This window comes from Setaria viridis, chromosome 7, assembly GCF_005286985.2.
Source record: "Setaria viridis chromosome 7, Setaria_viridis_v4.0, whole genome shotgun sequence".
NCBI lineage: Eukaryota > Viridiplantae > Streptophyta > Magnoliopsida > Poales > Poaceae > Setaria > Setaria viridis.
Genome location: NC_048269.2, coordinates 13,473,996 through 13,500,756, shown reverse-complemented (window position 1 = coordinate 13,500,756; position 26,761 = coordinate 13,473,996). Strand labels below are relative to the sequence as shown.

The 26,761-nt window shown below is 46.2% G+C and overlaps 1 protein-coding gene across 1 annotated transcript; it reads left to right on the top strand.

Annotated features, from left to right (window-relative positions):
* Window positions 1-501: 501 nt before the first annotated feature.
* Window positions 502-26,761, top strand: LOC117863706 (ABC transporter G family member 41). The gene is made up of 24 exons (XM_072294798.1): window positions 502-763; window positions 845-968; window positions 1,358-1,447; window positions 1,564-1,647; window positions 2,469-2,628; window positions 3,980-4,056; window positions 4,217-4,270; window positions 4,367-4,457; window positions 6,736-7,037; window positions 7,544-7,840; window positions 13,322-13,635; window positions 13,873-14,033; window positions 14,545-14,648; window positions 14,727-14,880; window positions 16,258-16,389; window positions 16,506-16,576; window positions 16,989-17,321; window positions 17,693-17,983; window positions 18,585-18,668; window positions 18,882-19,015; window positions 19,764-19,997; window positions 20,239-20,410; window positions 20,752-21,006; window positions 26,333-26,761. Exons 1-24 carry the CDS (start codon window positions 525-527, stop codon window positions 26,600-26,602), a joined length of 4,227 nt encoding a protein of 1,408 aa, XP_072150899.1. The 5' UTR covers window positions 502-524; the 3' UTR covers window positions 26,603-26,761.

The window sequence follows — 26,761 nt, the reverse complement described above, 5'->3', positions numbered from 1 at the left end:
TGTTCTGTTCGGTTTGAGAAACGGAACGTGGTTTCTTAATCACCACATCATTATCATTGTGCACATACATAGTTAATTAGTACTCCCTCTGTTATAGTTAATTAGTACTCCCTCCGTTCTAAATTGTAGGTCGTTTTGATTTTTTAGTGCATAATTTTTACTATGCATCTATATTAAGTGAATGTCTAGATGCATAATACTATCCATGAACCTAGCAAAGCTAAAATGACCTACAATTTGAAACGAGGGAGTATGAACAACATTATGAATAGGGTCATCCCACCGAAGTTCATAGATCAATAACCGATGCATGATGCGTCACCCTAGAGTGCATTATGCAACAGCTGACGATGAACCCCAAACACTAATTAGCGCGCATCGGATTCCACTATAGTGGCTCTGATGGAACACATATGTGATCGCACTAGCACAGCACGATCATATCGTCCCTCTTTAGAAAAATTAAACATGTATAAAGGTTTCCATTTAAGTAGACAGGGTGCGTAGCCGTCGGCCGGGGCAGCATGCGGCCGGCACCATCAGTTCTGTGCGCCACTGACGATATGGCCGGCGTCGAGGTCGGTGGCGAGCAGGACAAGGAGCAGGCCGAGAAGACGTCGTCCGCCGCCGATGCCGCCGCCGTGAAGAACCCATCAGATGGAGGCGCCACCGGACGGCCGGGAGACTTGGTGGACAGGCTCATCGTGGACGTCCTCAAGGACAACCTCCGGCTGCTGCAGAACATCAGAGCCAGGATGGACAGGTAAATTACATCATTGTTAGTTACCCTTTCGTAACTGCTGATCTGTTGTCAGTAGTGGTGACGCATGGATGGATCCCGCAGGGTGGATGTGCAGGAGCCGACGATAGAGGTGCGGTTCAGAGATCTGAGCGTGGAGGCGGAGTGCCGCGTCGTCAACGGGAAGCCCCTCCCGACGCTCTGGAACTCCGCGCTTGCCGCCGTCTCCGTGAGCCACTAAGACTCCGTTTGCATCAAAGTGCTAAATTTTAGCATTAGTTTATCTAAATAGAGATGCTAATGGATCGACTAAACTTAGTCAAATCTAAAAAGATGTCTATATAAATTTTAGAAGGAAGAGCAGCTTGGAAAAAGATAAAAATGCAACTCTATGAATGGGGAGGAGAAATAGGAGAAAAATAACATTTTATAGACTTTAGTTTTATATAGTAGTTCTCAATAAATAATTGTGGACTAATTTTTTAGCCATCTAAAATTTAGCCGTAGCATTAAGGACTAAACCAGCTTCCAAACAAAGATGTCAGGCACACTAATAAGTATGCTTTCTCTGCCAGGCCTACTGATCCTATTGCTGTTTAATTTGCATCCACTTGGCAGACCCTTACAGGTATGCTCGGTTTGAACTACAGCGAGAAAGTGAGGATCCAGCTGATCAAAAATGTCGATGGGGTCGTTAAGCCAGGGAGGAAAGTGCATCTTCCCCTAAGTTATTGATTAATTAAACCGATGCTCTCGTGTGCGTTCATTAGTAGTGCGACAATATGACTAAAAGGTTAAAATATCTGTATGTACACACGTGCAGGCTGACCCTGCTGCTTGGGCCCCCAGGTTGTGGCAAGACCACACTCCTGCGTGCGCTTGCAGGAAGGATCGATAAAAACCTCAAGGTGCGTGCCTTTTCACTATCAAGTCACTAAAATTATTATAAAAAAGTTCAAATTACTCCCTCGAGTATAACTAAGATCTGGACCCAAATTGTCTTTTTTTTTCTCCATACATAAGTTAAATTTTGATTTAAAATTTTGCATGGTGGTAGTGGACATTACAATATATGTCCAAAAATATATTACAAATTTTTCATCATTATTTTAGGTATAATTTTGTATCATAAGGCTTCATTTATTATTAAATGTCCTACTCTATTGTAATAATGATAAAATCATGATGTATTTTTTTAGCATGTATTATAATGTCTACTATCATCTCGCAAAGTTTGAACCTAAGATTTCACTTGTACAAGGAGAAATAAAAAAGATAAATTGTATTAAGGGGTAAACTGAACCAAATGATATAGTTTAGAGATAAATTAAACCAAAAAATATTTTAGGAGTTATCCGCACTTTGTCTATACTTGAGGAGAGTAATTTGGACTTTCTCCTCGTACCAAGGATCTTTGTACAGGCCTAGATGAGCACACCGTCATCACGCACATGAAAGCCTACATGAAACTATATATGCCGTTAGATTTTCGGAGTGACAAAACCTCATTGTTGATAGGCCCATCGCATGCCATTGCACGATTAATTAGCGTATTTTTAATGGTATATATGGTCACTCAACCACAAAATAAGCTATTTTTAAGAAAGTTATAGTTTCATGTGACAAGTGTCAAAGTAGTTGTAGATTTTCGTAGTGGGCACCTAAAGTTAGTTTCTGCAACATGAATGAGTTTCACCGAGTGCATGTATCGTGTGTATATGCATTACAGGTGACAGGAGAGATCGAGTACAATGGCGTCAGCCTGAATGAGTTTGTGCCGGCGAAGACATCGGCCTATGTAAGCCAGCGTGACCTTCATGTGCCTGAGATGACAGTGAGGGAGACGCTCGACTTCTCTGCAAGATTCCAGGGTGTTGGTTGGAGAGCAGGTATATATCGATCTATGAAGCTTTTGTTTATTTCCACAGGACGCGCAAAGCTGTAAACATATTTTTTTATGGAAAGCTGTAAACATAATTCATCAGGAAAAAAAGAAGAATCATGTGAACAGAATAAAAATAGGAGGATTATTTAGATCTAGATCCTTAGTCTTTAGTTCACATCTGAATGAAATTTAAAATTTTCAATGGACCAAAAAGGTCCTTTGTTTTCCCATAGTCTCGGTTATGGGGTGAACTTAATGGTGATGAAAGAGGAACTTGTAGAGCAAAAATTCTGATGTTCAAATTTAGTTGGAAGTGTGATATTCGAATTTAGTTGGAAGAGTTACTAGTAGAGAACTGACCTTCCATCCAGTAACTTTTGTCCTGGATGACTTTGGACCTAGGACTAAAGGGCCTTTAGTCTCGGGTCTAAATTTTGTAGAGTGGCAGAGCCCTTTTAATCCTAGTTGGTGGTTCCAACCGGGATAAAAGTGGAGCTTTTAATCCTGGTTGGAGCCACCAACCGAGATAAAATGAATTAGTCTTGGTCGGAGCCACCAGCCGAGATAAAATGATTAGTCTTGTTTGGTAGCTCCAACTAGGACTAAAAGAACCCTTTTAGTCCCGGTTGGAGCCACCAACCGGGATTTATCCACCTCTCCGACTCCTCTCTCTTCCCTGTCTAGCAACCCGCGCCCACCCTTATCTCCTAGAGACCTGCACCCAACCCTCTCCCCCCTCTCTCTCCTTATCTCCTAGCGCTCCTCTCCTCCCTCAGCTCCCTTCCTCCCCACCTCCTCTCCCTCTGCTCCCTCCCTCCCTCGCCTACCCACGGCGCGCTGCCCTCACCCGCGGGAAGGAGGAGGCCGGGGAGGCGGGGAGGAAGGGAGGAAGCAAAGGGAGGGCGGGTGGAGCGGGGCGGAGGGATGCGGGGCGGCATGGGGCAGAGCGGCGCCGGCAAGTGCGGGGTGGAGCAGCGCGGGCCCGACGGCGTGGGATGGAGCGGTGTGGGGTGGAGCAGCACCGGCGGAGCGGGCTTATTTTTTTTTGGAAATTTTTTAGTCCCGGTTGGGAATTCCAACCGGGACAAAAGGAGGGCCTTTAGTCCCGGGTGAATGATCCAGGACTAAAGGACCCTCCCTTTGTCTCGAATAATTAATCCTGGATGGGTTTTCGAGATCTATGACCCCTGCCAACTAGGAGTAAAGTTCCGTTTTCCACCGGTGTGTGGTGAAATTTTAACCTATAAACTAAAACTAACATAACTATCTCGATACAGCCGAATATATATAAGACATTTGAAAAAAATAGTTCACCCAGTTAACATTTTCTCTCTATGTATTCTTTGCAATTTTAGAAATTCTGAAGGAGATTATCAGGAAAGAGGAGGAGGCCGGGATTATTCCTGATCCTGACATTGATATGTTTATGAAGGTAAAAGCAGAGTTTCAAACCTTGTTTCAAACACAGGAAGTATTTCAATTCCAATAAGAGTTGAACTATTTTCTGAAAATTTCCGATAACTATTAGACAAGTACCGATCACATTCTACCTAGCACAGCTAACAAACCTAGAAGCAACACTTATGTTGTAGGCAATGTCTATGGAAAGCTTAGACAGGAGTATCCACGTAGAGTACATCATGAAGGTAATTGTAATCATAATAATTCCTGTAAATTTCTTTGTTCTTATTTCATTCAACACTGAAATGTATGCATTTTTCTCATTTGGCTTGCCTATAAAGATCTTAGGGCTAGACAAATGTGCACACACAATGGTAGGAGATGCCATGAGAAGAGGTATTTCAGGTGGTGAGAAAAAGAGATTAACTACAGGTGAGAAAAAGAGACAAAAATGCTGCACCATTAGCATAAATTGGATATTATGTTAGTTACCTTTTGTTATCCCACTCGTGCACCAAGATGTATACAAGGAGGTTGTGATCTTGCTCGATGTTAATCACGAGTACTTATCCATGTCTAGAAAGCGACTTAATTATAGCAGCACTTGGTAATTTCAGCCCCCATAACATTGGAGACAAATCCAATGTATATACATCTTATGCATATATACATACTGTTGCTTTTGACCTAGCCCCAACTGTAGAATATGTATGTGGGAGTGAAAGTCGAACACCATTACTACCGGTTTTATAACCAAATGATAGTAGTTCCCAACAGTAAAAAGAAAGAAACGAGCCAAGCTCTTGGGATGTACTATATTTTCCCATATTTTTACTCTAAAATTCCAGAAATAACCGAAACATCCAAAAAACAGAAAACCAAGTAAAAAATGGTGACTTTGTTCCAACAAGAATACGCAGCAGTAGCCAATCAACAGTGACAATCTTTGCTCTATTTACACATATCAAACAAACAAATACACAATCTTGCTCGATCTGCAAATCAAGTGAAAAACAAATCCAATCACAAGTGGCGATTTAAATGTATCATAAGAAATAAAGACACATATGGACACCAATGATCTTGTATCATGTTTCATCCAAAAATGATCTTGTATCATATTCCACATTTTACATGTTCGTTTGAGTTTCCTAGCAGTTTCTTAGCGTGAAAAGCCATAAGCTTAAACAAACAACGATTTTCTTGTGTAGCTTCTGAAAAGTTGAAAGCTTAGAAAAGTTGAGTTTGTACGGAAAACTGGAAAGCTCAGTTTTATGAGCTTTTCGTAGCTTTTTGAGCTTAGAAAACTAAACACATCTTTTAAAAGCTAGTGTTGGTTTTTCAGGAGCAAAAACCTAGCAGCAGCTTTTCAGAAAAGCTTAAAACCTGCAGCTCAAACAAACAGACTCATAGTACATGGTATAGATAGTCTAAGTCCCAGAAGTCACGGACATGGACCTTAAATCTACACTAATCAAATACGTTATGAGTTGGACCGAGATAATGTCAGTCACGAATATATTGATACTAAATAAAGATCACATAGACAAACCAACTGCCAAAACAGTTAGAATATTTTAATGAAAATTGTATATCTAATTTTTATTATTTATTTTGTTTTTGGAATATTTATTAAAGTTATTTTTTATTTAGTAAATTATTTGAATATTTTAAATGTATAAACTTTTAACTTTCATTTTTAGGTTTATTTTGGAATTATTAGATTATTTTTGAAAGTAAAGTTTAATTTACTTCTTAATCTAAATTTGCATTTTAGGTTTATTTTGAAATTATTAGGTTTAATTACCAAATTTACAAAGTAGCCCTCGCCCTCAGCACCATGACACCATCCTTCCTCCCTCCCGTTACTTCCATACATCCATCCGACGCCGGCGGTGCGCGGCGCGCCATCGCTGCGTGCGCTCGTGTGCGTTGTCGCAACCTCGCCGCTGCCAAGAGGGCTTGCACGCCGCCGCCGCTATGAAAGTCCGGGCCGGCCACGAGCGCCGACTGTCCACGCCGAGCTCGGCCAGCATGGCTGGTGCGATGTCCACGCCCTGGCGTCTAAGGTAAGGACAGGCCGCCTTTCCTCTGCCCCCGTGTCTGTGTGGGATTATGCGCAGTCGTCATTCTTCCCGCAGATGGCCCGCGCGCGTTCCTGCTTCTCTTTCGTCGCTCAGATTGTCTGCCGACCTTGTGAGTGACTGAGTGTGGGCGAGGCAGATGTCCCGGTATGTTCGCATATTAGGTGCTCGACGAAATGCCCGACAAGGGTGATATGCCGATGTTGGCCCATTTCTGCGCACTCAGTACCCTGTATTTCCATGTTTGTTTCCGTGCTACATAGGCTTCATTTTTGGAGTCTCAGACTTGCAACTACTTTCATACTTGGTTTCTTTATTCATGCTCCAAAAACATCACCTGCAGAATTTCACATGGTAGCTTGGCTTTGAGCAGCAGAAGTGGAACACTCCAATGTCGTTCTGCCTGCATCACAACAGAGTAAAACAGGGATTAGATGCTCTATTGGTAATTCTTGCTGCAAATCAAACAAGAGATCGGATAAATAATGGTTCATGAAGATGCATGAGCTGCTGGCGCTCACTGGATTTTGCCATTTCATTATTCGTGCTATTTTGCTTATGTCAATGCTTTCTTGTAAATACATGTATAGTCTTATGTTCTTTTCCCCCTATTTTTGGCTTATCAGGTGAGATGATGATAGGACCATCAAAGGCATTCTTCATGGACGAGATATCTACTGGGTTGGACAGCTCTACTACCTTCCAGGTTCTTTCCTGCCTCCAGCAACTGGCTCAAGTCTCACAATACACTGTATTGGTTTCACTTCTTCAACCAGCACCAGAGACATATGAACTTTTTGATGATGTTATACTGATGGCTGAACGAAAAATTGTATACCATGGTCCTAGAAGCTGTATTCTTAATTTTTTTGAATCCTGTGGGTTCAAGTGCCCAAGGAGAAAAGGAGCAGCAGACTTCCTCCAAGAGGTACTTAAACTTATAAATTGGAATCCTTTTTACACAGCCAATGCACTGAAAAAGAGCATCATTTCTTTCTCATAGGAAGTTTCTGTAGATTGTTGTTTAACATTACCCGGTTTTCCTTATAGTAAGATTTTGCCCATGAGTCCACCCTGTTTGGTAAAATAATATAGGGCTAAGTTATACCTTTAAGAGCAGAATACTTCAAAATACCTTTTTTCGTCTTTGCACATTGGATTTCAATATTTTTTCCCACAGTTTTTTCCCCCTGCAATTCTTATTCTTACCTTCTCACAGGAAATCATGCCTGCACTGCATGGTGTGTTACAAATGCAATTTCAATAAATTTATACTTTATAGTCGATAAGTGCCACTGTAGAATTATGTACATTTTTCCAAAAAGAAAAGTTAGAATGTTCAGAAGTTGTCTAAGAAGTATCCTTTATGATTAATAAGTTGATTCATTTTCACTCTTAGGGATTAGTATCATTTTACTCTTTGGTCTTATGTAGGTCTTGTCCAAAAAGGACCAAGAACAATTTTGGAGCTTTGGAGATGAAACATACAACTTTGTTACCGTGGATCAATTTTGTGAGAGGTTCAAAGCATGTCATGTTGGTCAGAATCTTGCCGTGGAGCTTTTGAATCCTTTTGCTAAAGCTAATAAAGCTAAAGCAAAAGCACACAACAATGCACTATCTTTCAGCATCTATTCATTATCCAAGTGGGAGCTTCTCATGGTTTGTTTTGCACGAGAGCTTCTTCTCATGAAGAAAAATGCATTCATCTACAAATCAAAATCTCTCCAGGTAATAACTGATAGTGAAAGTAATATGGCTCGGGAATAATAGATGTATTGATGCAAAGCACCGGGGTTACATATATAGGCTAGGGTCTCTAGGGTTTATAGAAACACCACCAATCAAGAGATCCTAGCCTAATACGATAACACCTATCTAACCCTAGGGGCGGCGCACACCAAGCAATGGGCTAGTGCAGCCAGCACCCAAGGCCCATAAAGCCGGCCTATACACAACTGTCTAACACCCCCTCGCAGTCTGATCGTCGGGTCGCCAACATTCAGGCTGGACCTAAATTCTGAAAACACCGAGGAAGGAAGGCCTTTGGTGAAGATGTCAGCATATCGTGAAGAAGTTGGCACATGCATGACACGAACAGCACCAGTGGCAACGCGATACCGAACAAAATGAAGATTAATCTCAATGTGTTTGGTGCGCTGGTGTTGAACCGAATTCGAGGACATGTAGACAAAACTGATGTTGTCGCAGTAGACCAAGGAGGCGTGCCCAGGGGGAGCATGAAGCTTGACCAAAAGTTGGCGCAGCCATGCAGCTTCAGCAACCCATTGGCAACGGCGTGATACTCAGCTTCGGCACTGGATCAGGACACAGTGTTATGACGCTTAGAAGAACAGGACACCAGATTATCACCAAGAAAGACCGCATAGCCAGAAGTGGACTTCCGGGTCTCAGGACACCCGACCCAGTCAGCATCGGAGTACACAGTCAACTCAGCACTGGAAGACGGGCGCAACAGCAAGCCAAGATCCAAAGTTCCTTGAATGTACCGAAGAATCCGCTTGAGAGGAGTCAAATGAGGTTCCCGAGGGTCGTGCATGAACAAGCAAACCTGCTGAACCGCATAAGCGATGTCGGGCCTGGTGAAAGTCAGATACTGCAAAGCACCAGCAATGCTGCGAATCCAGAGGCATCCTTCACATGAGGAATCAGCCGCTAGGTTAGGATTAGTGTCCACTGGAGTCGAGCAAGGCTTGCAATCCGTCATACCAGCACGGTCGAGGATGTCGATCATATACTGTCGCTGTGAGAGGAGAAGACCAGGGCCACTGCGGTGAACCCTCATCCCTAGGAAGTGATGTAGCTCCGCAAGATCCTTCATGGAAAGCTCCTGCTGTAGAGACATGATGGTGCACCGAAGAAGGTCTGGAGAGGAAGCTGTGAGCACAATATCATCAACGTAGAGCAACAGATAAATCAGATCAGAGTCATTGTTGTAAACGAAGAGCGAAGTGTCTGACCTGGCCTCCACAAAGCCAAGAGTGACCAGGTAACCTGCAAAACGACTGTACCACGCTCGAGGCGCCTGCTTGAGGCCATATAAGGACCTGTTCAACCGACAAACAAAGTCAGGATGGACGGGATCCTCGAAACCTGCAGGTTGAGCACAATAGACGGGCTCTGACAGGGTGCCATGAAGAAAGGCATTCTTCACATCGAGTTGATGAATGAGCCAGCCTCGAGAGGGCCAGTGATAGAACGGTACGGACTGTGGACCTGGGGGCGAGTTTATGGCTAGCCGTGGCGGACAGGTTCGGGTAACAAGAGCACCCGAAGACGCGCAAGTGATCGTAGGATGGTAGTTTCCCATGAAGTGCAAAGTGCAGTGTCGCGAACTAAAGCGTCTCCGTAGGGAGGATGTTGAGGAGGTATGTGGCAGTGGCGAGGGCCTCAGCCCAGTAGGATGGCGGCATGCTGGCCTGGAACAGCAGGGAGCGGATAACATTGTTAGTGGTTCTAATGATGCGCTCAGCTTTACTGTTCTGGGAGGAGGTGTAGGGACAGGACATGCGCAGGTGCACGCCATGGGCGAGGAAGAACATGCGGGTGCTGGAGTTGTCGAACTTGCGCCTGTTGTCGCATTGGACCGCCTTTATCTTAGCACCAAACTGAGCGGCCACATGAGCAAAGAAATTAGCCGAAGTAAAGAACGTGTTAGATTTCAAGCGCAAGGGAAAAGTCCACAAGTGATGGGAACAATCATCCAGAATAACCAAGTAATATTTAAACTCGGAAATGCTGACGACTTGAGACGTCCACAAGTCACAATGTATAAGATCAAAGTTGTGAACAACACGCGAAGTGGAGGCATGAAAAGGAAGCCGAACATGACGGCTAACTGACACGCAAGACACAATGAGGGGCTAGTATCTTTATTACAAATGGGAAGCATGGAGGCAAGCTTGGATAGGGCCTTATGACCGGGATGACCAAGGCACTGGTGCCACAGCGACGAGGAGGGACCGGCGACGAGCGCAGAAGCAGCAGGCTGGCAAGGCGGGTAAAGGGGGCCGGAGCTATTGCACCTGGTGAGAACTCTCTGGGACTCTAGATCCTTCACAGAACAACCAGAAGGGTCAAACTCAACTGAGCAATTGTTGTCGGAAGTGAATTGGCGCACAGAAATAAGATTCTTAATAAGTTGGGGTGAGACAAGCACATTATTAAGAAAAAAATGACCAGGGAGGTGCGCAGTGCCTGTGGCGGTGACTGGAAGTAAGGAACCGTTACCGACAACAATGGAAGACGGAGAAGGATACCGTGAGGTGAAAGTGTGAGAGAGAGTGCCAGGGCTGGAGGTCATGTGAGAAGTAGCACCTGTGTCGAAGTACCACTCATTTTGTTGAGGTTGTTGCAAACTCATGGTGCTGAAGGAGGAGGCTAGGGACTGTTGATCCTAGGACGGAGCGACAATGTTGTAGATGGCCGGGTTGGACCATGGCAGCATGGCCTGCTGCGCTTGGGCTTGCTGCGCCTACACCACCTGGACGTACTGAGCCTGCTGGAGGGTGAAGGCTTGCGCCTGCGCCAGGAGGGCTTGCTACTGCTGGCCAGGCTGGGGCAGGGGCGCAAGAGGAGGCGGGGGTCCAGGCCACATCTGGATGGACCCCTTCCACGAGTTGCGCGGAGATGGCCTGGGTGCCGCCCCCTGTCCTATCCTCCTAGCACCGTTGGAAGAGCCGGCGCCGCTGGAGGGCGCCTGAGCGCCATCGGTGGAGCCGTTGCCGCTGCGCTTGCTGCGGCAGCTCTTGGAGTTAGTGGGTTTGCTGGAGGCGCCCCTGGAGCCTGGGCCGCCAGAAGAAGGCGGGGCGGGCGGGCGCTGCTTGCTTGGCGTGCCCGGCGTGGTCCTGGCGAAGAGGGTGGTGGACGGCACAGAGGATCGGTGCACCATGGTGAGCTCCTCCATGAGCAGTTTGGAGTGGGCGGCCAGGAAGGTGGGGAAGGGCAGCCCACGGCGGATGTGCTTCCCGATGTCGAGGAAGCAGTCGTTGAGGCCGCGAATGACGTTGAGGATGAGAGTGCGGTCGGAGACTGGCTAGCCCAAGTCACCGAGCGCGTTTGACATGCTCTTGAAGCGACGACAGTAGTCGGCGATGGAGAGGTTGCCCTGGACGAAGTTGCGGAACTGCGCGTCGGCGTAGAGGGCGCGGGTCTCCAGTTGCCAAGGAACTGAGTTTCAATGGCAAGCCATGAGGCATGTGCAGGCTTGTCACGTTCCATCACGATCTCGGCAAGGTCTGGGGAGACCGTGCCATAAATCCAGAACTTGACGACGCAGTCCGTGCGCGTCCAGTCTAGGAGAATCGTCGCCGGGGTGTCGCGAAGAACATGGTCCTGGAGGGAATACTTGCCGATGGTGAAAAGGAACTGATCACGCTAGCGAGTGTAGTTACCCGAAGTGACGTCGAGGACGATGAGTACCAAGCTCCGGATGTTCTGGACAGCAACAGCTTGGGCGTGGAGGTTGCTGACGGCGGCGGCTTCATGGAGCTGTAGGGCGTCATCGAGGGGACGGTTGGAGACGTGAGACTTGGCGTCGTCATCATCCTTCGGGGCGGCAGCGTCGTCGTTCAGAGCCTCCGGGTCGGGAAGGGTGGCAGCGGCAGCCTTGCGTGCCGCAGCGGCGCGGGCATGGGCGTCGCGGACGCGAGCTTTGGCATCGTCGCGCTCAGCGGCCGCGGTGGCCGCCTCCTGTTCGGCCTGGAGGGCGCGCGCCAGAGCCTCCTCGCGCTCAGCCAGGCGCGCACGCGGGCAGCGGCGTCGGCGCCCTCCTGGTCGGCGGTGGCGGCGGCGGCGAGGGGTAAGGACCTGGCCATGGGTTGCGCAGCCAAGGGGTGGCGCGTGGGGTTTGGGGCAGCGGAAGGTGAATCGGGATGGTAGCCCGGACTCGTGATACCATGAAAGTAATATGGCTCAGGAATAATAGATGTATTGATGCAAAGCACCGGGGTTAAATATATTGGCTGGGGTCTCCAGGGTTTATAGAAACACCACCAATCAGGAGATCCTAGCCTAATACAATAACACCTATCTAACCCTAGGGGCGGCGCACGCCCAGCAATGGGCTGGTGCGGCCAGCACCCAAGGCCCATAGGGCCGGCCTATACACAACTGTCTAACAGATAGCAAACTTAAATAGTGCATCAACCAAGAGCTGATCATGCTTTTCTTAGGCCCTGTTTGGCATGGCTCCAACTCCGGGTGGAGCTGCTCCACTCCAGAACTCCACATGGAGCCAGCTCCGCTTCAAAACTCCAGAACTAAAATGGGGTGTTTGGCTAGATGGGTTCTCTCAGCTCCAAAAAAGATCGATTTCAGCATGGATTGTCATTGTTGCCCCCCAATTAAGGCCCCACTTGTCATCCTCTCTATCCTATCTTCTTCTTCCCCTGGATAGTTTTTGCAGTCGGGGCAAGACGGGCGGCGGGGCTGGGCGGCGGGCAGCGGGGTGGGCAGCGACGGGCGGCGGGGTGGGCGGCGACGGGCGGCGGGGCAGCTTGGGCGGCGACGGGCATGGCGCTGGGCGGCGACGGGGGCGGGGCTTGGGCGGCGATGGGGGTGGCGCTGGGCAGCGACGGGGATGGGGCTTGGGTGGCGGGCGGCGACAGGCGGCGGGACGGGGCCGGGCGGCGGGGCGGCTTGGGCGGTGACGGGGGCGACCGGCGGCGGGGCTTGGGCGGCTAGCGGGGCTCGACGATGACGGGCGGCGGGGCTGGGGCGGCGACGGGCGGAGCTCGGCGAGTGGGACGGGGCGGCGACGGGTGGGGCTGGTGCCGGTGACGGGGGATGCTGCGGCCGGCGGCGGGGCTACGGCGGCTGGTGGCGGGGGCGACTGACGGTGGCCAAGACCGGAACGGCGCCCTGCTGTCGTGAGAACGGAGGGAGGTGCGTGACGGGGAACAGGTAGAATAGAACGAAACATTTTTTTCCATAACCAGTGGTATTGGTGGGTAATTATCCACCAACTCCACGAGGAGGTTCAAAAGAGGTTTCTGGAGCAGCAAAAGAGGTGCTCCAAAACTCCACCTCCATTTGCACTACAGCTCCATGGAGTTGGCAACTCCATGGAGTTTTGGAGTTGGGGTGTTTGGCCGAATTTTTTGATGGAGTTGCTGGAGTTTAGGAGTGGAGCCGTGCCAAACAGGGCCTAAATGTCCCGTGTTGAAAACTAATAATGCTTGTGCATTGCAGGTTGGTCTTGTTGCTATACTTACTGGGACAGTATTTCTGCGGACACACTTGTCTAATGATAGAACTCATGCTAACAGTTACATGAGTTCATTGTTTTTCGCACTTACTTTTCTAATTGTCAATGGATTACCTGAGATGGCTATGACAATTAATAGACTCCCAGTCTTTTATAAACAAAGAGACTGCTGCTTCTATCCTTCCTGGGCTTATGCGATACCAGCATTTTTCACAAAGATTCCAGTCTCATTAGTTGAATCCGTAACTTGGACATGCATAACTTACTACCTCATTGGTTATACTCCTCAAGCATCCAGGTAACTATTAACTACACTTATATTTTTAGGTTTGTTATACTTTTTGCTTGATGTTCATGAATAAGTACATGCAGACATCTTTTAATATGTAAGCGAGTAATATTTAATCAATATGAACATACAACCCTCTCTAGATTCAAATACTAGGTTTCACAGAATAAAAAACCAATTTATTTTTCTGGAAAACCTGGGCCATTGAGTGATAAATGCTCTCTTTTGACCGTCTGTTCAATTCAGATTCTTCCGCCAGCTACTTGTGCTGTTCCTCATGCATTCAACAGCACTGTCATTGTTCCGATGTGTAGTCTCTTATTGCCAAACAGCACCAGTTTCTTCTGTTGGTAGTACATTGTTACTTCTATTCATTCTTTTGTGTGGAGGTTTCGTCATTCCCCAAAGTAAGCCCCCTTGCCTTCATAAAATCTACTTAATTAGGCCATATGTTTGTTCAATGTTTCCATATAGAAATGTACAACTTTTATTTCTTTGGGAAACTTTTTGTTGCGAGCTGTTAACAAAGGAACAAATAGTTGAATTAATCAGGAACCAATCCATTTCCTGTACCTATATGAGGAAATAAAACATGTGGTCTCAACTTGAACCAAAGTAGAGAATCTTGTGGTTCCATCTCTTTCTCCTAACCACTGCTTTGTCCTGTGGATATGTGGTTTAAATTGTTCTTGAATAAGAATATAAAATATAGGAAATAAAGATGACGATCTGTGCAAGAAAGGCTAGCATAATTAGCATCCAGTTATATGTTTTGAAATCCCATAAGCTTTTATTTTACACTATCATATACGTGCAGGTATCCCTCATTTGTAGTCAAAGAGTTATAAATCCGATGCTATGCATTTAACAATTAATAACCATTATAACATAAATAGCTCCGGTGTCTCATTGTTGCAGCATCAATACCGAATTGGCTAAAATGGGTCTTCTGGATCTCTCCAATGTCATATGGTGAGATAAGTTTAACTGGAAATGAGTTTTTAACACCACGATGGGAAAAGGTATACTTTAACTAAGAACAGTCAATAAAATGCTGACTGCAGCAACTTACATGTGCTATTTTCCCCCCCTTTTGATAGATTATGGTATCAGGTGTTACACTTGGAAGGAGCATTCTAATGGACCGAGGGCTAGACTTCTCCAGCATTTTCTATTGGATCTCTATTGGAGCACTAATTGTCTTCATTTTATTGTTGAACATAGGGTTTGCCATTGGATTAACTACCGTAAGACGTAAGAATTCTGAGTATCCAAGCACTGTGAGATATCTCATTGAAGAAAAAGCTGTATTAGTGTTCCTAGAGCTTTTCCAGCTTTGTTAGGACCTTAATCGATTTTATTTGGTACTTTCCGATAGATGTGGCAAAAAGTGCACCCCTGGCCTCTGTTTTGAGGGTAAACAAAATTTATCCTATTACTATCACTAAGCTTCTGTAAGTGTCTGAATTAAATCCAACGTTTTTGTTGAGTACTTGAGTTACCTATACCCCTCCATTAAAAAATACAAGGTATATTTTTTTTACGTGGTTTTCAAGGCTATAAACTTTAATCATTGTTCTCACAAAATATGCCATGCATAGCTACAAAACCAATATAGTATGAAAGTTTTGGAAATTGGAATCTAATTACATATTTTGTACACTCTAAATTTCTAATCTGAATCACTTTTGGGTAAAATATTTGCAGCAGACAGCTCTCTCTCGAGTCGCATATGATTGCTTACACACTCTACATTGTCATTTCCAAAAAAACTTTGGGTGTTTGAATGGAGGGAGTAACAAATGGTGCAGCATGTGCCACCCCATCGAATAATGAACTTATTTGCCAAATTAAAAGTGTCAAATGATGATTGAGTTTTTTCAATAGCTGATTGTGGTATTTGCTCAACTAAACACTTAGGGTGCCATGTCTGCATTTTTTATGAGCAGATGAAGTGGCAAGAAATAATGAAGAGAGAATAAAGGGGTTTCATCTAGATGAACTACCTGGGCACTGCTTCCAGCACAAATACTCTCTTGCTTATGTTGCCTATGAAGCAACAATGAAACAATTCATTGGAAGAACTATTTCAATCATTAGTCACATAGTTGGAAATCACTCCCTATCCTAGGTGTCTATCACTGACACAATCTAGTTTTTCTTCTTTGGTGGCATGTGCCACCAGAGAAGAAATACTAGCGTGTTTGTGATAAACACCTAGAAAGAAGAGGGAGTGATTCCTGTTAGATGTATGCCTTAGATGTGTATACTTACATGTATTTTCCCTCTAGTTGGAGGGTTTTCTGCACTTATACATATGTACATCTTGCCCTTTGGGTCATGGAATAGATTGAGTTGCTCTTTGGGGAACTTCACTCTGAAATCTTGTGCCTTGGGTCTAGGTAGCATTGTGGGCTAATGTTGGTCAGGTCATACCAATCGTGTTTTTTGGTATAGTTTCTGTTTATGCTGACCCAGCACACCTCACCATGGTCCAAAGTGAGGTGATGCTCTTGTAATTGGACCGCTCTTTCCTCTTAATACAAAGATACGCAACTCTCCTGCGTGTTTGAGAAAAAAAAAACTTGTCTGTCCAGTCTAACCTCTTTTTTGTACAACTCATGGCTCTAGGGACATCTCAAGCTCTTGTGTCTCGTGATAAGCTTACTATACTACAAGGAAAAGAGCGAGCTAATTTTGAAGACATAGTGAACAAAAGCCCAAAGTTACCAAAAGCTGCTCTGGATACACCTAATTTTATTGGTCAGTCAATTTCTATGTTTCACCTAATATTGCTGGTCAATTAAGTTCTAAATTGTAGCTTAGAATGCCCATCTAAGTGAAACAGGAGTAACCTATAAATGAACTCTTTGTTACAGGGAAGGTCATACCTTTCAAACCTCTCGGGATAACATTTCAAGATGTCAATTACTACGTCGATACCCCTATGGTACTAATCTTGTAACTCAGTATAATGAATGCAAGAGATAGTGTGAGGAAACAGAGAGAAAAAGTTTTGACATGTGATGTGTTGATTCTATAGAATGCTACTCCCTCCGTCCCAAATTACTATTCGTTTTAGCTTTTCTAGATGCATCACTTTTGCTATGTATGTAGACATAATATATGTATAGGTGCATATCAAATGCTATGTATTTAGAAATGCCAAAACGAATCGTAATTCGGGAAGGAGGGAGTACCTCCATATCGTTGTATTTGACGTTGAACTAACCAATGTTAAATATTATGAGTTGGAGGGAGTAACATGCAACCTACTCAGATATAAGATATAAAAGTCTAGCCCAGCATGCTCAGGGGACGTAAGAAGAGCATGTATATGAACAAGAATTGTCTTATTGCAGGCCATGAGGGAGAAGGGATTTTCAGATAGTAAACTACAGTTGCTCCACAACATCACTGGAGCCTTTCAACCAGGGGTTCTCTCAGTGCTCATGGGAGTCACTGGAGCAGGCAAGACAACCTTACTCGATGTTCTAGCTGGCAGGAAAACAGGAGGAGTTATTGAAGGCGACATTAGAATAGGTGGCTATCCTAAAGTGCAGGAGACCTTTGCTAGGATATCAGGCTATTGTGAGCAAACTGATGTGCATTCTCCCCAGATCACAGTATGGGAGTCTGTTGTGTATTCAGCTTGGTTGCGTTTGCCAACAGAAATTGACCCAGAGATAAGATATGTGAGTTTTATATTTGAAGAATATCACATGGTGCCACCTTCAATTAATCATTGTTGTGCTTGATTCCTAAATTTATATATTTGTCTTTGGACTGATCTCATGTATCTTCTGTTTATGTTTTAGATCCATGTCAGTGGTCTCTGGCAAGTTTTAAGCATAATCTTCTTGCATAGTTGGATTTTATGTCCACATATTATCTCACTGGGCCAGATCTATCTTTTGTTTTCTCCTTTAGGCAAAGCATTTGCTGTCCTTGCAAAAAAAATATCTTGCCAAAGTTGAATTGCTCAAAGCATAAATATCAATGCGATGGCTGTAATTGCAGTTCATATGCAAATTATTTGATCTGGTGAAACTTTTTTTCTTCTCAGGACTTTGTTAAGGAAGTTCTTGAAACGATAGAACTGGATGAAGTTCGAGACAGTTTGGTTGGACTCCCTGGAGCAAATGGACTATCTACTGAGCAACGCAAACGGCTCACAATTGCAGTCGAGCTTGTCTCCAACCCTAGTATCATTTTCCTGGATGAACCAACATCAGGATTGGATGCGAGAGCTGCTGCTATAGTCATGCGTGCAGTGAAGAATGTTGCAGATACAGGACGAACTGTTGCATGCACGGTTCACCAACCAAGTATTGAAATATTTGAGGCATTTGATCAAGTAATTGCTATTCATAAAGCTTTTTGCAAATTTGTTTGAAACTCGAGAAAAATAAGATTAAAACTATTGGACAGATGTGAATACGAATAAAATATTAGGAAACAAATATTAAATATTTCATGTTCTGGCATTAGCAAAACTTTATATGAAGTAACCAGAGGTGACTTTGTGGAGTATAAATTTATGATTTTATTTTCTGCATAGGTGTATGCACAAACTTAAACAATTGATCTATGATTAGTTCATTCTTAGATATTGGCTAGAACCAAGATAGTTACCCAGAACAATGTGAAGATGCTGATTCTCAAGAAAAACTTCATCTGAAACAAATGGAATATTACTTTAGGATGTACTCCACTAATTTCTGAAAAAAACTCGAGCACGGGGTGGATACATCCTGCCGGCTTCATCTTAATGGAGGGGAGTATCAAATCCTGGTTGACTGGGAAACTCGCTGAAACAGCACCTAGGAGGAAGAGTGGGAGGGAAGGTTGCCTTGGCTTGTATACCATGTCTTGAATGCCAATGGGTCAATATATCAACGTGAAAAAGACAAGAAGACAGAAAAGCCCACTAATTAATTTTTTATACATTCATGCAGTTGATGCTAATGAAAAGAGGTGGAAAGTTAATTTATGCTGGGCCACTTGGACATAACTCATGCAAGGTCATCCAGTATTTCCAGGTAATTTTTGATAGTTATGCACAAATGACGAATTCTTATTCAAGTTAACTTCTTATATTTGTTTCATTAAAGTTTCCTATCGGTATGTTCCCAGTTCCTTCATATCTATATGGATGAAATGTTAAGCAATACTGACATAGTCTTCGTGTAACAATAATTAAGTGAGAAATTATTCAATTCTATACACCAATTATTTTTTTATAACCTTTTCAGGCTATTCCTGGAGTACCCATGATCAAGGATGACTATAACCCATCTACATGGATGTTAGAAGTTACATCACAATCCATGGAGACATACCTAGGAGTCAACTTCGCTCAAATATACAGGGAATCGTCATTATACAAGTAAGCTTTAGAGGAAAATTCTTGTAATTTCATTCTGAGTTTTAACAGCGCGCAGTAGCGGAACTTCCTAGAAACATTCTGGATCTCTTGCGCACCAAACAGAGTGCGTTTTCTCACATGGTCATTGCAAAGTAAAGCTGCTCTGAGAAATCTATATATTGCTGCGCTTTCCTGGAATATTATGGTGTCATATGAATTGGCCTAGCCACTTTTATTTTCAAAGCTCTCATTAACTGGTTATTGTGTGACTTGTATGAAGAACAAGGGAGTTGTTATATATATGGGAAAACCTCTCTTTATTGGAAATGTGGATCCTAAGAGGAAGATAGTAGGAAACAGAGAGATAACGGTATTCGGTTATTCTTTGCTTGCCTTTGTAAGAGATTTGTAGAGATGAGCCATAACATGATAACTCAACCACATCCTTGGCAGATTAGGAATTCTTAACAGATGGGAAATAGCATAACCCAATATATATGACTTCCCTACACAACATATGTGAGAGGCCCGGTTCACAAAACCAAAATTCTGGACATCTCCTATGTACCTACTGGTCATGTGCGTATACACCTTTCTCCAGCCCGCGTCACTAATAAAAGAAAAACTAAAAATTGTATAAGATATATATGATGCATTTTTGCTTGATAATTCTCAGAGGCATCATACCTATAGTCTATGATACTTTTCAGCTTGTCTATACTCTACACTACCAAATAATAATTGGTTTGTTCACCAAATGCTCTTGTAGGGACAATGATGCAATTGTCAAACAGCTGAGCATACCATCACCAAAAACAAGTGATCTCCATTTCCTAATGCGGTTCCCGCAGAAATTCTGGGAGCAGTTCAAAGCCTGCCTCTGGAAACAATGTTTGTCACACTGGAGGTCCCCATCCTACAACTTGGTGCGAATTGTAACTGTAGCTCTTTGCAGCCTTCTCTTTGGTGCTCTGTACTGGCAGCAAGGCAACATAGCTCACATGTATGTCAGGTTACTAATTTAAGTATCACATATTTTAATCCTTCTGTCTCATAACTCATACATAGTAGGGGCAATGGAGTGATGTAGTATATGTAGAGATACTGCATATTATTATTTTAACTCACACATGGTAGGGGCAATGGAGTGATGTAGTATATTGGAGTGATGTAGCATATGTAACAGCACAGAATATACATGATTATTGCTAACTTAGAATTTCTCCTTTTCCTTTGTTTGGTAGAAACGACCGGAAAGGATTGTTCACCATATTGGGGTCCATGTATTGCACCACTTTGTACACTGGCGTCAAAAACTGCCAATCAGTCATGCCCTTTGTCTCCGTTGAACGCTCAGTCATGTACAGAGAAAGGTTTGCAGGAATGTACTCGCCTTGGGCCTACTCCTTTGCACAGGTCAGCCATCATAATACTGTGGAGTGAGGAATATGGGAGCCTTTAAAAATATGGGATGAGTAAAAAACCATCATGTAATTTATTGCATTTTCCAAATATATTTATTAATGGAAAGTAAATCTATCCACCAGAAACAACATTAGATGGAGTTCAATGCATATATTGATTTAAGTAGCAATACCTTCTGACACTGGAAATGTGCGTCAACTGTTAATTAATTACTGATGCTCTAGGGACATCCAACAGTTTTATAATTGAAGCATTCCTCTTAAATCCATTTGTGTGCTTAAACTTATAGCATAACATTGTTTTTCATTCTCTTGTTTTGTGTATTTTGCTAGCTGGCCATGGAGATACCATATGTGGCAATACAGGTAGTACTATTCTTGTTTATAGCATATCCAATGATCGGCTATGCATGGACAGCCACCAAGCTTTTGTGGTTCTTCTATACAATGTTCTGCACATTGCTGTACTTTGTCTACCTTGGAATGATGATTGTATCACTGACTCCCAACAATCAAGTGGCCACTATAATGTCTTCGATGTGCTTCATTACTCAAAACCTCATGGCTGGCTTCGTAGTGCCTGGTCCAGTAAGTTAATATACCAGTCCTATAACTTAGCTTATATTATACAATGCAGCCTTAATACAAAAGATGAAAGCAACCTTTGAAGATTGATATTCACGTGTCCTTCTACAGTTAACTATGTTGTGTGGGGGGCAGTCATGATATATTATAGAAAATTTCTCTACAGGACTTTAAATGAAAATAATCTGTGCTACCTAAAGGTAAAATATTAAATGTGCCATCTATAGAACATAACTATATATCACAGTAATTTAACTGGTCATGGTACTATAGCAGGGTAGACAAGGTAATTGAAAGCAATGAAGATGCGTGGACTAATAGATTGGATTGATAGAGGGATAGGTGTACATATATATATATATAGGGGTGAGGAGATCTTGAGGTTTATGGAAACAGAACCAAACAAGATCTCCTCGTATCCCTCTAGCTATCCAGGGCCAACCGACACTAGGTGCCTGGGCTCAGGCCCAACACACACATGCATACACCACAAATACATGTTGTCTAACATGCCCCCGCAGTCGAATCATTGATGCATCGAACATTCAGACTGGATCGGAACTTCGTGAACACCGAAGATGGCAATCCTTTGGTGAAGACATCAGCGAACTGGGAAGTGGTAAGAACATGCAGGATGCGGATGTCACCAAGACCGACGCGCTCCCGAACAAAGTGCGGATCAATCTCCACATGTTTGGTACGCTGATGTTGGATGGGGTTCGAAGACATGTAGATAGCACTGATGTTGTCGCAGTATACCAAAGTTGCACGGCACAACGGAGAGTGGAGCTCCGCCAACAGCTGGCACAACCAGGTGGCCTCAGCCACGGCATTGGCCACCACACGGTACTCGGCTTCAGCACTGGACCTGGAGACTGTGTTCTGCCGCTTAGAGGACCAGGAAACAAGATTATCCCCAAGGAAAACGGCATAGCCCGAGGTGGACTTGCGCGTATCAGGACAACCAGCCTAGTCAGCATCAGACTAAACCACCAAGTCACACTGTGAGGAGGGACGGATCACCAAGCCAAGATCCAGGGTGCCGCGGACATACCGAAGGATGCGCTTGAGAGCAGCAAGATGAGGCTCCTGAGGATCATGGATATGAAGGCACACCTGTTGAACAACATAAGCAATATCCGGTCGAGTGAAGGTGAGATACTGCAGAGCACCCGCAAGACTGCGATAATCAGTGGAATCAGTCAACGAAGGACCATCAGCAGACAGCTTCAGATTTAGGTCGACAGGTGTGGTGCATGGCTTGCAATCTGTCATCCCAGCACGATCGAGGATCTCAAGCATGAACTGCCATTGAGAGAGAAGCAAACCAGTCCCATGGCGCTGAACATGCATACCCAGAAAGTGGTGGAGCTGACCAAGATCTTTCATAGAAAACTCCCGCTAGAGAGCACTGATGGTGTGGTGCAGGAGAGCCGTAGAGGAGGCAGTGAGCACGATGTCATCCATATAAAGCAAGAGATAGGCCATATCTGCTCCGTGACGGTAGACGAACAACGAGGTGTCAGACTTAACTTCCACAAAACCGAGCTGTAGTAAGTGAGAGGCGAACCGACTATAACATGCTCGGGGCGCCTATTTGAGCCCATACAAGGACTTGTTGAGGCAACACACATAATCTGGATGAGCAGAGTCCTCAAAACTGGCGAGCTGAACACAATAGACTGTCTCTGATAGAGTACCGTGCAGAAAAGCGTTCTTCACATCGAGTTGATGAATAGGCCAGCTGCGGGAGACAGAAAGAGACAGCACAGTCCGGACAGTGGCAGGCTTGACCACCGGACTGAAAGTCTCCGAGAAGTCGACGCTTGGGCGCTGGGTGAACCCGCGGAGAACCCACCGCGCCTTGTAGCGCTCGAGGGAACCGTCAACCTTGTACTTGAAGACCCACTTCCCAGTCACCACATTGGCCCGAGGAGGGCGAGGGATCAAGTCCCAAGTGTGGTTGGCCAGGAGCGCCGAGTGCTGCTCCTTTTTAGCAGCGCGCCAGTTAGGATCGGCGAGCGCAGACAGGAGACAGCGAAGAGACCTTAAACAGAGCAGGCAGATGAAATCCAAGCTTGCTGCGAGTGGTCATGGTGTGCCAGTTGGTCACTGGAGGTGCTGGAACGGCCCTAGCAGGGAGCTGGGTGGGGTGGCGTGGACGGCCCCGCAGGAGGCGCAGTTGCCCCCTCAGCGGCATGGGCGGGGGCTGTAGGGACTAGCAGGCAGCACAGGCAAGGGCCGTAGGAGCCGACGGGCCACAGGCCTCCGAGAGTAGACGAAACTGCCGAAGCACCGCGGTGGGGTTGCTGGCGACGCGCACGGCCCGGCAGCTGGCGACGAGGTGCAACCCGACAACGCGCCCAGCCCGTGGTGCAGGAGCTGACTATGGCCGCGATGGTGCTGCAGGCAACGCCCTTGGGGCGGCTGCTGACGGCGCCGGGACAGCCGGCGAGAACGGGAGAGCATCCAAGCCCGGCAGGGCTGCAGCTAAGGCCGGCTGCGCAGGGGCCGTGTGCATCGCCCCAGCGGGAGTGGCGCTGCCAGGAACAGCCGCATGGGGTTGTGTGGAGATGGCGGTAGCGGGACATGTAGGGAGAAGATGTTGTGGTGCTGGGAGCAGTGGCACAGGGTTAGCGAAATCCATCAGGAACTCGAAGTCCTCCTGAGTAGGAGGAGAGGGCCATTCAGTGAAGGGGAAGGAAGCTTCATCGAAAATGACATGATGTGAGATGATGATTTGATACACTCAATAGCAGACAAGCATGACACGTAGAATCACCAGCGCCTTTATTACAAGGAATAGCAGACAAGCACGCTAATGTAGACAAAACTTCATGTCCTGGATGGCCGAGACGCTGGTGCCAAAGCGAGGGTGTGGCGGTAGCAAGGGAGGAGGACGTCGGCAGCCGTAGCGGGTACAGGGGACCGGAACTATCACATCGGATGATCTCTCTCCGAGAGGGCAGATCCTTCACAGAACAGCCAAGAGGGTCAAACTCCACAGAGCAATTATTATCAGAAGTAAACTGGCGAACGGAAATAAGATTCTTAATAAGATTTGGTGAGACAAGAACATTATTAAGGCGAAGCTTAGGTGAGAGGTTGGTGGCGCTAGTGGAGGTGACAGGCGAGAAGCTGCCGTTTCCGACAATAATGGAAGATGGAGAAACCGAACTGGAGGTGAATGGATGTGAAAGGATATCGGCATCGGATGTCATGTGGTTGGTGGCACCGAAGTCGAAGTACCAATCATGCTGTGGTGGCTGCTGAAGCGACATGGTGCTGAAGTTGGAGGCGAGCGTCTGTTGGTCCTAGCCGGGAAGACCGGCCACGGGTCTGTAGTAGCCCGGCAGTGGGATGGCCCACTAGCCGTGTGGGCCGGCCAGCAGGGCGTGGTGCTGCTGTTGGGCCAGCAATGCCTGTTGCTGGGCCGCCAGGAGTTGCTATTGCTGTTGAGCGGCGAAGGCCTGCTGCTGGTGTTGTTGAACCAGCAGCGCCTGATACTGCGCCGGAGGCCTAGGGGAGCGCGCAGGCGTAGGAGGTGCCCTGGTTCCGGGCCACATCTGGACCGAAACGTAGTAGCTGGGCCAGGTGTTGGTCTGGGCCGCGCCAAGGGTGGCCGCGCCTGCGGAGCTGGATCCGCCTGCGGTGCTGTTGCTGTTGGTGCCGCCGGTATTGCCCTTGCCGCCGTGCTTGCCCCCCTTTTTCCGCGCTTGCCGCCCCCGAAGCCGAAGGCGGGCTGTTGCTGCTGCTTGGGCGGCTATGCTGACAAGGAAGAGCCGGAGGCGGAGTTGCCGGTCCTGGAGGAGGTGATGAAAGCGCCGGCGGATGCCGTCTTGGCCATGGTGAGCTCCTCCAGGAGCAGGTTGTTGCACATTTGGAGGAAGGTGGGGAAGGGATGACTGCGCCGGAGGTGTCATCCAACATCCTTGTAGCACTCATTGAGGCTCCGAATCACGTTTAGGACAATGGTCCGGGCCATGATGTGCTCGTCGAGGTCACAAAGAGAGTCCACCATGGTCTTGAAGCTGCGGCAGTAGTTGGTGATGGAGAGCTCCCCTTGGGAGAAGTTGCAAAACTCAGCGTTGAGGAAGAGAGCCTGCATCTCTCGATTGTCGAGAAACTGGGACTCAAGGGCGAGCCAGGTGGCGCAGGCGGTGGCGGCGCTCCACGACGGTGTCGGCGAGCTCGCTAGAGAGTGTGCCCATGAGCCACGAGCGCACGATGCAGTCCATGCGGACCCAATCCGAAGATTTGAGTGCAACCATGCTGGAGAGAACGTGACCTTCCAGGGAGTACTTCCCCAGCGTCATGAGGAAGGACTCGCACCAGCGGGGGAAGAAAGTCGACGTGACGTCAAGGATGAGGGGAACAATCTCGTGAATGTTTTGAACCGCCATGGCTTGCGTGTGGAGATTGATGATCGCAGTAGCTTTGTGTTAGAGGAGAGCCTCACGGACAGGGACGTCCGAGGCAACGGAGCCGACGTCGTCGCCATCGTCCTCGTGGTGGAGCGCGAGCGGCGGCGGGGCCACCTTGGCACGTTCGCGGGCGGCGAGGTCACGGGCAGCGATGGCGCGGGCGGCGGCCGCATGCTTCCTGGAGAGCTTTGCCTGGGCAGCGTGCTCCTCCTCGGCGCGCTTGGCAGTAGTGGGATCGAGGGGAGTCGAGTCGTCAAGGTTGGAGATAGCGCTGTCGGCGGTCGCGCCGGGGATGGGGATGGAGGCGCCAGCCATACGTGCAGCACCAGCAGATCGGGCACACGAGGCTAGAGGGGTGGGGCGCATGCGGGAGGAGAAGCGGCACCTGGTGGCTGCGCGCTAGGGTGTGGCACCAAAGGCAGCACACTAGGGTGCGGAAGGTGGATAAGGGAGAAACCCGAACTCGTGATACCATGAAAGCAACGAAGATGCGTGGAATAATAGATTGGATGGATAGAGGGATAGGTGTACATATATATATAGGGTTGAGGAGATCTTGAGGTTTATGAAACAGAACCAAATAAGATCCCTCTAGCTATCCAGGACCGGCCGGCGCTAGGCGCCTGGGCTCAGGCCCAATACACACACGGATACACCACAAATACAAGTTGTCTAACAGTAATGTGTTAGGAACTATGCTCTACCAGTCTCTGGAATTTTGTCATTGATTTGGTGCTGAAACTGAAGAAGTACGTGTATCTTTGAGAGTGCAGTAGATATTTCCACAATTACCATCACTTCATTCACTTGTTATGTTAATTTGTCGTCTGAAATAATTTATTATTGCTCAAACAAAAAACTATGTAAGTAGTAAGTAGTCATGCCTTGCCTCTTCAACTCTGCAGCAAATACCAAAGTGGTGGATATGGCTTTATCGCATCTCCCCAACATCATGGATGCTGAACGTCCTCTTCACCACGCAATTCTTGTACGATGATGATAAGAACATCATGGTGTCTGGAGAGATCATACCTATGACATCATTTGTCAAAAATTACTTTGGTTATAGCCGTGATCTTTTGCCACTAGCAGCTGTTATGCTGACCATATTCCCTATCCTCTTCGGCACTATATTTGCCTACAACATTTCGAAGCTAAATTTCCAGAGGAGATAGATATGAAACAGCAGTACTCATGGAAGCAAGTTCAAATATCACTTGTTTTTCACTCTTAAAGAATCAGTAATGATTGTAATGCGATGGTATACAAGGTGTAGTGTTAAAAATTTCTCCCGTTCCAAGTTGCTTTGAGAATTCAAGGTAGTTTTCAATGTA